This window comes from Tachysurus vachellii, chromosome 1, assembly GCF_030014155.1.
Source record: "Tachysurus vachellii isolate PV-2020 chromosome 1, HZAU_Pvac_v1, whole genome shotgun sequence".
NCBI lineage: Eukaryota > Metazoa > Chordata > Actinopteri > Siluriformes > Bagridae > Tachysurus > Tachysurus vachellii.
In genome coordinates, this window is record NC_083460.1 from 15,308,616 (window position 1) to 15,321,490 (window position 12,875).

Genomic DNA, 12,875 nt, shown 5'->3' on the forward strand with positions numbered 1-12,875 from the left:
GTCTGAAAGCATCTGATGGAAGAGGGATCGGTAGCTCCTGCAGCACAGGGAGGAAGCAGGAGTCGGCATGTGCCGTGAGTTTATGTGGTGGAGGTTTGTGGGTTGGTACTTCTACGCTCCTGGGAGAGGGTTTGAGAGTTGTGGCTTGGAAAAAGCTTGGCTCAAATCAAGTCACGCTGGAATCCTAGGCCTAAATTCATCCTGTTGGTTTCTTCAACACACCATGCACTTTAAAACTTTATTTGTTATTTGGAATTGAGTAATTGTGCCATTAGTTCTGGCCACATTGCTTAAAACTTCAATTTAAAACCGTTCAAAATTCCCATTTAATTACGTTTCCTGTTTATAATCACCAAGAGAAAGAATCCCGCCGTGAAGGATGTCAACAGGCGAAGCTCCTGCAGGCTGCAAGGCTGGGGGAAGCCGAGCGCTTTGCTGATCTTGGCTTACCACCATCCTTCCCTTTCTCTTTTCTCTCTCTTTTGCCACAAAACTCACTAAAAGAAAGTAAGAGAAAGAAAGCGTCTTAAAATGAAAAGGACTTTTCTTCCCTGTAGCTGCCACAGCTGGCTGTTTCTTGATTTCAGTAGAACAAACCACACACAGTACGTCCCTACCGAGATCTGTAAACGTGGGGCCCGAAACAGAGCGGAAGGAATTTTCACGGCTCAATTTATTGCCTTTCTTTCCTTCATCATCTATCAGCCAGAATGAGAGAGTTAGGGCTCTTGGCCACAAGCTCCCGAGACATACAGTGTAATCTTGGGACACAGTTAGAGCAGGAAGAGGCTGATACATACACACGAGCACCTCCTTTGAGAAGATACATAGACACGCAGACACATTTAATCACGCATATATGAAATAAGGCAGCCAGACTGATAGGAAAAAATGGGGAGGGATATCTGAGCTCTGGCAACCTTCAGTGTTTGTATCGAGGAAGTAGGGTTTCCACCTGCTTTTATATCATCTCCATTCATGTGGAGGAAAAAAGATGAGATAACTTTCGATAGCAGGTGAACTTTGTACATTTGTGAAGATTTAGAAGATAATAATGTGTAGTTCTTACACCAGCCAAGCAGTGCAACGATGTTGCTCAAAATGAATTAATTAGCTTATGTTTCCTGACTGCAAATCACGTCAAGCCACACAAAATTGTCCATATTTTTTTTACACACGTATAATAGCTCAGCGTGTCCTACTCCGACTCCATGAAAGTTACCCAGGCAGAAACCACTTTAGTGAAAGGAAGTAACGTTCCTACCCCTTTTTTCACTCCTGTAGTGGATGGAGTTAGTACACTTCAGTTCAGTGGCTTCTAACAGCACTTGTTTAATGTCTTCTGGCTCTCACATGAATCATGGCATGTTTCAAATCCCATTCAAGCCGTAGACTCATAAAAGTGTCCGCCTCACATATGTTGTACTTCATCTCATTTCCACTTAGGTAACTAATAACTTGGTGAATATGGATTACTTTGAGGCTGGATAATTCCTCGTGTGACTATACTGTGCTACAGACAGACAGGAGATCTTTATGAGCGAGGTGAAAATGCAAGGAAGAATTTAAACTACACACTTTTTGTTTTTTTTCCCCTTGAAATTAAGTGGCATGGAATTTAAAAATGGAATAAATGTCTCAGTTCAGTTTATTCTTGCAGGCTTCAGAGTCGCCGTAAATTTATATATATTCTTAATGATCAAATCCAAATTATTTTTCAAATAAACAGCTGAAAATCTGATAAGGGACAATTTGTTTATAGGTGAAAACAGTAATATTTAACTACAGATTGATAAAAACAGAAAAATGCAAATGGCAATTATGCAAATAACAAGCAAATTTATGTGAAATTTATGTGAAATCCATGATCCAATACCAATCCAGCATTTCAGGCCCAGCGGTCACTCAATTCCCAGCAGTCATTCCCAGTCCTCCATCTTCCTCCTCATGGAAGAGTTCAAGCATGTAGTTTTCAGGAAAATAGAAGCAGCCGAGGAGGTTGTGGGCGTCAAGTCTTGTCATCAGTGTTTATGTTAAACCTGCAGGACTTTTACTGGAATCACATTCCCTGCCCCTGCTAAGACGCTCAGACGATGAGAGCGGAACGCGAAGCGATAAAAAACCTACAGGTGATGAAATCAAATTTGCTGAATGCACGGTCATGATTTATGCATGTTGCATCCATGCTGTTTGTGTTTGGACGTGACAAAACTGAGCCTGTTGTCTTCTTTATGAGTTATGAATATGTCTGTGCTACTTTTTTTTATCTCAGCACGCACAGTGTGTGTGTGTGTGAGAGTTGGAGGAGATGCTCAGTGGACCCTAGTGGATTCTGATCGTTGTATATTGCTTAATGGGTATTTCAGAGCATCCAGATGTAGGAGCCATAGAAGCATTTAAAGAATTCCTAAAAAGGGGTGGATGGGACAGTGGAGTGGAAAAGCTAGCATAAGAGTAATGGGATTAAAAGCATGGGGAAACACTAGCAGATGGGTTTAAAATATGCCAACCATTTAAAAAAATAATAATAAAGGTCTGGTGTTGCTTAAAAAGACATCCACTAAATAACAAATAGTGAACATACTGTCATGTCACTTTCAGCTCATTACTCCAGAGAAAGGTCACAATGGCATCTAAGGAGAGGAACCCAAGGATTCTCCCTGTTGAGACATGATAAAAGTGAGATGGAATGAAATAAATGGTTAGGCAGGAAGGTTTGTCTGAGCACTCATCCTATGAAGGACCAAGACCAATAAAGCCGACACTTATTTGATCCTTTTGGACACCATGCCAGCATCGCCAGCATATATATAAGGAGGAAAAGAGAAAGTGATTTGAAATCAGACATCAAGACTGACAGGCAAAAGGTGATTTAAAGAGGCAGCGTACAAATGCTGATGTTATAAATCCCATTAAACGCAGACGTGATTGCTTCAATATGCTCCTGCTTTTCCAGTATATCTGAACATAAGACGATGATTCTCTTCTTGTGGCTTGGCTTTCCAGGTTGCATTTGTCAAAAGCTGCTTATCAGATGGCTGGCGAGCTTTGACATGAACCGGCACATGTGGAAATGCAGACGTTTAATCCTTAACACATTTTTCAAAAGTGTATTTTAAAGAAGTTGCACACTTTTATTGATGTAAAAACATCTGCGCTCACGTTATGGCTTCGTTACGGTGTTGCAGCGTGCCCCGCGATGATGTAATAGGCCAGCTAGGAATGAAAGGTAGTTATGGTTTTCGCATTTGTCAGATCCTTGTTGTGCAAAGGGCATTGTGAAATGAGTGTGTGTGCAGCCGAGCAAATAGTAAATCATTTCTGCACATCTCTGATTAGGGCACAGGAGAGCAGGCCTAACCATGTAAACACCCCTTCCACACACACATACAACACCCTAAGGGATGGCGCCCGACACATACACCCTTGCTTCCCCAGAGACAGAGAGGAAGTGATTGCAGAAGAAGAGGAAGATAGCAAAGAGTTGAGGGGGATGGGGAAGACGAGCCCTGCAGGGAGACTAACGGAGGTTGGTGGATCAAAGGGAACAGGGCCTGTCTCAAACGGAGCCAATCTAAACAGACACTGTTGTTAGATTAACTGTCTAATTTTGGCAACCAGGCCTTTCTGGTTCTGTGTAGGACAGAGAGTCTCACTGGCAATATGTGTTATGCGGGGGTTTGTTTTTCTTCCTCTCTTGTCTGGGTCTTTAGACTCTTGTATCCCTCTGGGTTCCTCGCTCACCCTGGCAACAGTTGTAATTGATCATGCTCAAGGGAGCCTCAGAGCTCACACATCAGCATCAGCCTCTATCAAACAGGTGGAGTGTCTACCACACCTGAAGCAGATAAAGATCTGTGTGAGTGTCTTAAGACTGTGTATAGAGCTGTAATGGGCTTCGAATCACAATTGGGAATCGGGCGCACATTAAATCCCAGGGACACAACATTACAAGTGAATTTATTTTTTTTTTAATTTCAAAAGAATTTACAGCCATGTGTGAATTTGTAGCTCTGAAATCAATACTTTTGTGAACAAAACTGCTTGTAAAGCTCATGTTTAATTAGTACTATCGAGTCTCAAGAAGATAGAAGCCATTAACACCAGGAGCAACTTCTTCTTTATAAAACTTTGAACAGACAGAAAAAGACAACATGGACCTAATGTCTATAAACTCTTGGTTGAGACCAAGTCCGTTTTTAGGAAGGTCGGACCATGCTTAAAGGGTCACTGGCATAAAATATTCTTCTCTGAAGCTTTAGAGATGCAAACGCAGTCCAAAGAGTGCAAAAGAGTAATAAGTCTTGGCTCCCACAGTCTTGCCGCTGCCTTCCTGCCCTTGTAGCCATGCCCCTGGCTCAAGGCCTTTCAGCTGTCCAAAAGTACACATAAAAGTACACACTTATAGTCTAGAGAAACTTATTTAATATCTCTCTCTCTCTCTCTCTCTCTCTCTCTTTCTCTCTCTCTCACTCTTGCTCTCTTTCACGGTGGGACATGGTGGGGATTTGAAGGGTTTCAGCAGCTGCTGCCAGGGGCTGGTGAATAACACACCAGAGTTTATTCAAACCCATTTTAAAACAAACTCTCCCTCCTTCTGTCTGTCCCCCTGCTGTCAGTCTCATAGCTGAACGCTTCCACATGGCCAGTACCGGCTTTCCGAATCAGCCAAGGTTTTCTTGACGGGGCATGCCGTCCATATACGTTTTTTACTTTATTTATAACTGCAGTAGACTAATGACAGATCCAGTGGAATATTTCAGCATGTGTGTGTTTGTACTCTTTCTTAACCCCTCTAATGTCTTTCTCTATGGGGTTAAGACAGGAGCTTGGCATGCTAGCTCTTTCACTGGCGCAGCTTAGCGCGTGGGAGGCTGTGAATGGCCCATTAGCGTTTCGGCTGAAAGCGAGAGCAGATTTGATATTGTGGGGAAACAATAAGTAATATGTAGCAGGAAATTCAATTGCTCTTCTCCTACAGCATCAAATTCAGAGTTAAGCTTCCTTTGCCAAATCAATTTCACGGGCGGTTTAAACAAGGTTAGAGCATTTCTGTGCCGCCCTATTGAACATATACAATTTCAGAGTGGTATATTGTGATCTTGCATTTACGCCAAAACATGTTGTTGAATTTCAGTAGATATTCAGGAGAGAGAAAGTGCAGTAGTTCCTGTCACTCAACACATCATTTTGTATATAGCATATTTATACAAAAGAATTGTCTGAGTTAGAGTTTGACATAGAGCTGATTGTAGACCATGATGTCCCTCGGTTAATAAAAAATACTGACCTGCGACCGGTTAGTTGCATCTTAGCTGCTGAACTCATCATTCCTGATTGAAAAAGCTGATCCGGAATTAACTTCCCTTCACGCTCATCATCACAGTATCAGGTTTTATGCTAAGGATTGTCCAGGAGTGATGGCCATCCATCTTGAACCAAACCACAGGCTTTCTGCTCCCACCTCTATTAGAGTCTCCTTTATACTTACCTTAGTGTTCCCTGCACTTTCTTTGTGAAGATTAATAGTAATAGTCAGAGTAAAATCACCTCTTATTAGAGCTTTAACCTAAATAGATATAAGCTGAAAGTTGAGTGATACTCATCATGCTTGGTTTAAACCTATTAATTGCATTCGTGAAAGCCTGAATGCTAAGCTATAGCATGGCAAGATTTGCTAGAATTCTCAGTACATTTGTTTCAGAATTCAGAAATGTTGCATGTAGTTGAATAGTGTTGAATTCAGAAAAGCACCTGATTGGTTACTGATGCTTTGTTCTGGCCAGTGAGCTTAGCTGAAAATCCTGGATCCTGAAAAAGCTTCTTCTTTTTTCTAGGTCACTACATATTAAAGCAAGCTCAGAAGCAACAAGCAAGTTAGACTCGGCTAGCTGTATAAGTTTTCTTATTAGCTTTAACCACAGAACTAGTTATAAGGGAAGTAACTCAACTCAACTATATTGTATTTCAATCTAATTTGGACTGCCTCTATAGGGATCTACTGTATTACGATTGAAACACAATTGCAAGACATAGTAGGAACAACTGATGTTAGCAAGCAGCTTGTGGTATTGTTATCTCTTTTATTTTTTTTTTCCAGCACCTTTATGAAAGCTTAACCAAGAGATGAATACAACGGAAAGTAAGCGAAATGGTTTCACATCAGTATTGCCAAGAAACCGGTGTCATATCAATAAAAAGTTATCAACTTTCTGAAAGAGAACAAAGCCGGAATTCCTGCGTTGTGTATTTTTAGACCAGCAAACGTCAGTTGCCTGTCACTGATCCCAGCATAAGGAATGAGATTAAAAGATGCCTTAAATACAACCACACCCAAAAGGAAAATCAGAAGGGAGGAGTTGGCCGTACTCCCTATACACACACGTGTGTGTGTCTATGTGTGTGTCCTGGCAGTGCCAGTATTACAGGCTGGGGCACTGCAGGGAGGATGCATGTTTTAATAAAGCACCTTCTGTGTTCTGTCACACTTAGAAATGCTCTGTCTTCAACCAGCCATGCTTGCTTGATTTTGTTGGTGGTGGTGTAAGTTGTTGATTATACAGTCTAGCAGCCTGAAAAGCTAATAATATGTAAAAATATAAATAAAATATAAACGGACCAACAATAGACCCCTGAGGTACATCAGAGCAAATGTCAAACTTTACACCACTGTAGATAAGCTAAAAAAATATAAATGGAACAAAACATGCTTTACAAAACACATAAAGTGCTATTGTTTCATGAATAATACAACTAAAGTACTAAAGCTAGCTATCAACACTGTTTTTAATACATTAATCAACTCAGTGAGGGTTAAATTAACAATATAGTGATTCCTTAAAGTTTTATAATATCGTATCAGAATGGATGCTCATTATTGTATTAAGACTAAGTTGTCTAGTACTTTAATATCAAATTTGACATTCATGTTATGTTAAAATCAACAGCAGCTAATTTCAATTAACTGTTTCAGATTAATATTACTATGTGAATTCACTGATTTGTTTACTCTATAATTTTTTTTCTTTCTTTCCACAATGTTCAAAACCCTGTGCATACTATCCTAACTCATGCATGCTGGTCGTAGCATGCTGGTCGTAGCATTGTGTTTACCCGTAAAGGGCTTTACCCATTGGGGTTGCCACAGCGAATCATCTGGTTCCACCTAAATCTATCCTCTGCATCCTCTACTCTCACACCAATTAACTTCATGTCCTCTTTTAACACATCCATATATCTACTCTTTTTCCTTCCTCTAGACCTCTTACCTGGCAGCTCCATCTCCAACATCCTTCTACTAACATAACCATCTCCCTTCTCTGTTCATGTCCAAACCATCTCAATCTGTCCTTTCTGTCCTTGTCCCCTAAACAGCCAACCTGAGCTGTCCCTCTGATGTGCTGTTTCCTAATCCTGTCCATCCTTGTCACTTCTAAAGAGAACCTCAACATCCTCATCTCTGCTGCCTCCATCTCTGCCTCATGTCTTTTCCTCACTGCTAAAGTCTCTAACCCATACAGAATAGCTGGTCTTACTACTGCCTTGTGCATATTTTCTTTGATTCTTGCTGACCCTCTTCTGTCACACAACACTCCTGAAACTTTTCTTCACGCACTCCAATCTGCTGCTTGCACTCCCCATCACACTGGACAGTTGACTCCAAATACTTAAACTCCTGCACCTTCTTGCCCTTAGCCCCCTGTGACCTCACAGTTATACTTCCCTCCCTCTTGTTCATACACGTTTTCTGTCTTCCATTTCTCTTCTTTCCAGAGCAGACCTCCACCTTTCCAGGTGTTCCTCCACCTGCTCTCTACACTCACTACAGATTACAATGTACACAACCCCTAAACTTTAATAGTACCATTTATTTTGTTTAGCTTCATGACAATTAAGTTGATTTCAAAACATGGAATACCTATCCAAGCCCCTGTATCTGGTTTAAGCCTAAAGTAACCTCTGTTTTCTTTTTTTAATGCCTGACATTGTTACAGTACGTTGCATCAGGTGGGCTCAAGCCCAGGAGACTATTCTACACCTCAACATCCAATTTATTTTCTTCCACTATCACAAACAATTTACTAATCTTTATGTTTCTGTTTTCTCTTATTTTGTTGAATATGCTGAAAAACAGTCTGGCAGGTCATATTAATAGAATGCTATAATTAGCCATGCATGTAGCACTGAGGTTTAACGGTTTACAACATCCTGTTTCGGTGGCTTTTTTAATGTCAAAAGGGTGATTAAAGGCCTCTGGACATATTTGCTGGCATAAATCAAACTTTTTTTTTCCAGCTTGTGCTTTTTTTTGTTGCAGTGGAAAAGCTGATGGTTTGGAAATGGAAAGTATTAGTTGATAAAGCAAAACAGTGCAATGTTGTGGTTGCTGTGTAGGTGTGAATATTTCGGAGAAAGCCCGACCGTTACCGAGACTGACAAGAATGAAAAGGAAGTGAGCACTCTTCCTTTGCAAGAAAGCCCTTTGTTTTGTTTTTGTTACCTGAGGCTTTTTTACGTATAGACATTAAGTTTGATGATATAATTGTGACCCTGGGTTTGTGGTGTACCTTTTTTTGCCAGTGTGTGCAGCAAAGAACATACTTTCGGCATGTTAATGCCTGTTTTGCTGCGAGCTGTGGTGGGCACAAACAGCCAGTGGTGTTGGCTCAGCCTGCACTTTTCCACTGGGACTCCCTCATGTAGGAAAACGAGTTCTGGCGTTTGTGTGTGCATGTGTGCTAGTTGGTGTATGTGTGTGTATACTGTTGCAAAATGAGCTGATAAGGCATGCTGTCTATGATCATAAAGGTACGAGCTATAATCTACATTGATTGTGTAGCGTGGAGTGCCGCTAGATCTTCCTGTGCTTCATCTATTGTTGTTGGTGTATCATTAAACCGCCTTTAGAGGTGGCTGTGATCTCAGGGGTCATCAGGGGTCTCTCAGCATCGGCCAACCTCACCGTGAAGTCACTTCCTCACGTCCAGCCAAAGAACACAAAGATAAGGACACTCTGAAGTCTGGCTGAGAGTGTGGGAATGTGCAGGAACAAAATAATACGAAGCGGTCCCAGCCACTGCTTACTCGCTTACTCAAACATTGTGATAGACAATCTAAGGACGTATATTTCCTGTCATCATTTGAGAGTAGTAATATTTTTAATACTACACAGTTTAGGCTTGCTGGAGTATTGTTAAGATTTTGTGTCGGAGTTTTCTGGTGTTAATCTTAGCCAAAATATCTGCCACAAACCACATCCCACTTCTTTTAAATGGGCAAAACATTAACATGCGGCTGAATATAATGTAGGGGTGGGCGGCCATCTTGGCCGAAGATCGCTCATACCACCCAAAGTTTTGTAGAGGAAAATAGTACTGCTTAATAATACATTCTCCACATAATTCTATATCCTTTTCAAACCATTCACTTGATGAGGGCGGAATCAACCAGTAACAAACCCCGCCCACCAGGATAGAAATATTCCATTATAAGAATCGTTTGCTGTGATGCTTCTATCTAAAGAACCAATTTATGTTAGCAAAATATAATTGTCCCCCACGGTTTACTGAAGACCTTTCTGGTTTTTTTTTTGAGAGATTATCAGTATAATCAGTAAAAAGTAAATATTGTCTAGAAGCAACTGATCCTCTTCCACCTCCTTTTCCCTTCAGTGAATTCTATATATATTTGTTTATTTTTCCTTTCCTTTTATTTTGGAGTGATGCTTTAGCTACAGCCACACCATACAGTAGATAATGCCTGAATCTGACATTTTGCTTGTTTGCTTTAAATTTAAATGTAACGTGTTTTCTTTCTTTTTTTTTGTCTTGACAGTCAACGAGATTATCAGGAACGACCTGTCCTGTACTTCTTCCCACGGTCACTCATAGATGGCCATGATCATACCTGACGAAAGAAGGGACCAAGATGTCTTCCCTCTGAAGCCACCTGCAATTGGACAATCAGTCCTCTCTCATTTTGAGGAACTTCTCTGAGGACAATGTGACGTCATGTTTCACATGAAAGGCCTTAAATTCAATGGTGTATAAAAAAAAGCACCGTGAAAAAGCAGTGACTGTTTCATTTGTTGGTTGTTCTTGTTCTTGTTCTTGCTCTTGCCTTAAAACATTAGAACTGCTCTATGGTGGACCAAGATCTCACAAAGGACATTTTCTTCTGTTCTTGATGCGTGTCCCTGCCGGCGTTCAGGACAAACGCTGTACATTTGGCGTTTTGTAGCAATTAGTCCCGACTGTTTCATCACATGGGACATATTCTGCAGTGCCTTACTGCAAGTACAAACGGCGATGCAACTCCGTTCATCTTCTTCACTTTTTTTATACCATTACACTTTGCTCACTCATTTGTTTACAGTAACTACGAACAGCTGGAATGTGTAGATGTGTGTGGAATCGTGTGAATAATGTAGACCTGTGTTTAAACCAGGTTTTTTCTTTTTCTTTGTTTTGTTTTTTTTACACCTTATACATATAAAGTTGTCTGTAGTAATTTTTGTATAAAAGTGTATGTTTAATGTGCTGTATATAATGCCTTAATGAACTTTTGTCATTCCCTGTGTAGTGCATGGTCTCTTAGTGAAATCGGACCACCAATTGGACTACCTCCCTGATGCCCTTGTACCCTTAGAACTATAGCAAGAAAGAAAGTTGTTAACGAGCTGAACCAAGAATTGACCAAGAATCGCAGGATTCCAGTTGAATTAAAGGAAAAGCACTTATTCCTCTAGTGGAAGTGGGCACTAACCAGTTTCCTGGAGATCATAGCACTGTCCCAAATTTAGGAATCATAAACTAGTTAGGCTACAGTGGCAGTTTGTCTAAGACTAGCAAACATTAGTGTATAGTAGCTGTGAGGTTAAATATTAGCACATCTTATCCTCATCGTTAACAACAGATTTTTGCGTTGTTTTTTTTTCTCCCATAATCTTTTCTGGTCAGAGGGGTGTTGAATCATGACTGGAACAATTTTATCAATGCGCTTGTTCTAATGCAGCATAATTTCTATGCTAACCCAGATTTTGTACGATGAAGAGATTTTTAAAGATTGATATTGTGACGTTTTTACTTTTTGGAAGGAGTCTGCAGTGTGAGTGTATTGTGTATGGTCACAGTTATACAGTAGGTCACGTTTTTGGTCATGTTGTGATGATGTGTTGAGAAATACAACAAGAAAGCCTGGTGAAGGAAACAAGGAAGAAAAAAATGTTTGTAGCTGCTAAATGGAAGTGATAAAAGTAACTGAAAAAAATATGTCATTGCTGACAAATTGGCATGGATTAAGTGGAATAAACTACACTGGAGTTTGTGTTTGAAATTATTTAAAATAATGAACATTTGTTTATTATTTCTTAAAACAGCACAACCCCAAAGGTTTTTTTATTCCTTACTTTGGATAAACAGTAAGTAAAATGTGTCTGAGACCTTTTCTTAGTGTCCATTTGACCTCGGACAGGATTTTGTTAGTCAAGTGGTTTGAGCTGATTTAGAAAAATTTGATAGATGTTTATAAGCTAGCTGTTAAACCTCGTGCAACTTAGAAAGCTGTATCTTTAAAGTAACGCTCGCTGTAGTCACGCCACCAGCAGTTTGAATAAAGTGTAGATAAGCTGGATAAGGCATGTTCGATTCGGCTTGAAAATTGGGACAGATCTCCAGCGACAGGGTTCGTGACCACTTCAAGAGCGCTGTCCCCACAAACGAGCAAATGCATCCCGCTCCGGGTGAACGAACTCATTTTGTTTTAATTAAACCATTTGCGCTCTGAGCTATCATTTCTCTAATGGGAATTTTTCCCCCAGCACGATTACACAAACAGAATTAGAACAATCTCGCGAAGCCTGTTATCCTTTAATAAGCGTACAGCAATATGTATAATCAATCGGAGGTCGGGTTGGGTTTCATGGAGATGAAAAAAAGACCAGCAATAAACGATGTGACGACACCAAAGGATTTCTTACGTAATCGATGTTTTCTATAACCAGATATGTGTCCCTAAAGATGACAGAGTGGACCTTATTTGAGCACCTCCTTGACAGATATCCTGAGCCGTGTAAAGAGACATGTCAACCATGGCAAATCTCAGACACGTCCCAAACTTTCAGAGTCCAGGACTGGAACTGGGAACAATTGTCTAGAATCTTCTACAATACCAAAACTGAGAGGTCTGCTCTCAATGAAGGCTCACTTTTCTTCTAGTGAAAGATTTCTTTCTAAAGCATGCACTTAATATCGATTTCCAATGTTTCGTTCATTATTGTGACACAGAGACTTTGGGATACTTTTCTTCCTGTTGTATATGAACGCATGATTGTGTGCCTTATTCTGCTAATCTGTTAAAGGAACTGATTGTATTCATTATCTCCCCCTTCTCAGTTTAGGCACACGGTGGATTCAATCTTGTATCTTCTCTAATATGGAATATTTATAGAAATCTCAAGGGTATTTTATGTATACAGTATGCTTTCTGCTAAATAAAGAAATAAAAAAAACATTATTTAAAAGATATTTTGGTGCTCAGTGTTTTTTTGTATTCAGATTTATACCTGTAATGTGTGTGGCTTGACTGTTGTTTTTAATGAACTATTTATTGAACCCCATTTTCATAGTTGGTATTTATGTTTTAATATTATTTCTGTGCCAGATTTAATTGGATCTATTTCTGAAGACTAGTATCATCATTTAAAACACTGTGATCCTGACCAAGCTGTTAACAAGTGCCATAAATGGTAATGAACGTAGACTTTGTCCCACTAGCTTCATGTCTGACCACTTGCTCATGCAGAAACAAAAGTCTCCCACCAACACAACTCACATGATGCATTTAAACCAAATAAAATAAATAATTTATGAAGCTAC

At 40.0% G+C, this 12,875-nt stretch overlaps 1 protein-coding gene across 2 annotated transcripts in view; it reads left to right on the plus strand.

Annotated features, from left to right (window-relative positions):
* Nucleotides 1-12,522, plus strand: part of LOC132848409 (nuclear factor of activated T-cells, cytoplasmic 1-like) — a 58,422-nt gene extending 45,900 nt beyond the window's left edge. For both annotated transcript variants that reach the window (XM_060874090.1, XM_060874098.1), the window contains exon 10: nucleotides 9,835-12,522. In XM_060874090.1, the coding sequence (XP_060730073.1) occupies nucleotides 9,835-9,890 (56 nt within the window). In that variant the 3' untranslated portion in view covers nucleotides 9,891-12,522. The remainder of the gene's footprint in view (nucleotides 1-9,834) is intronic.
* Nucleotides 12,523-12,875: the final 353 nt, after the last annotated feature.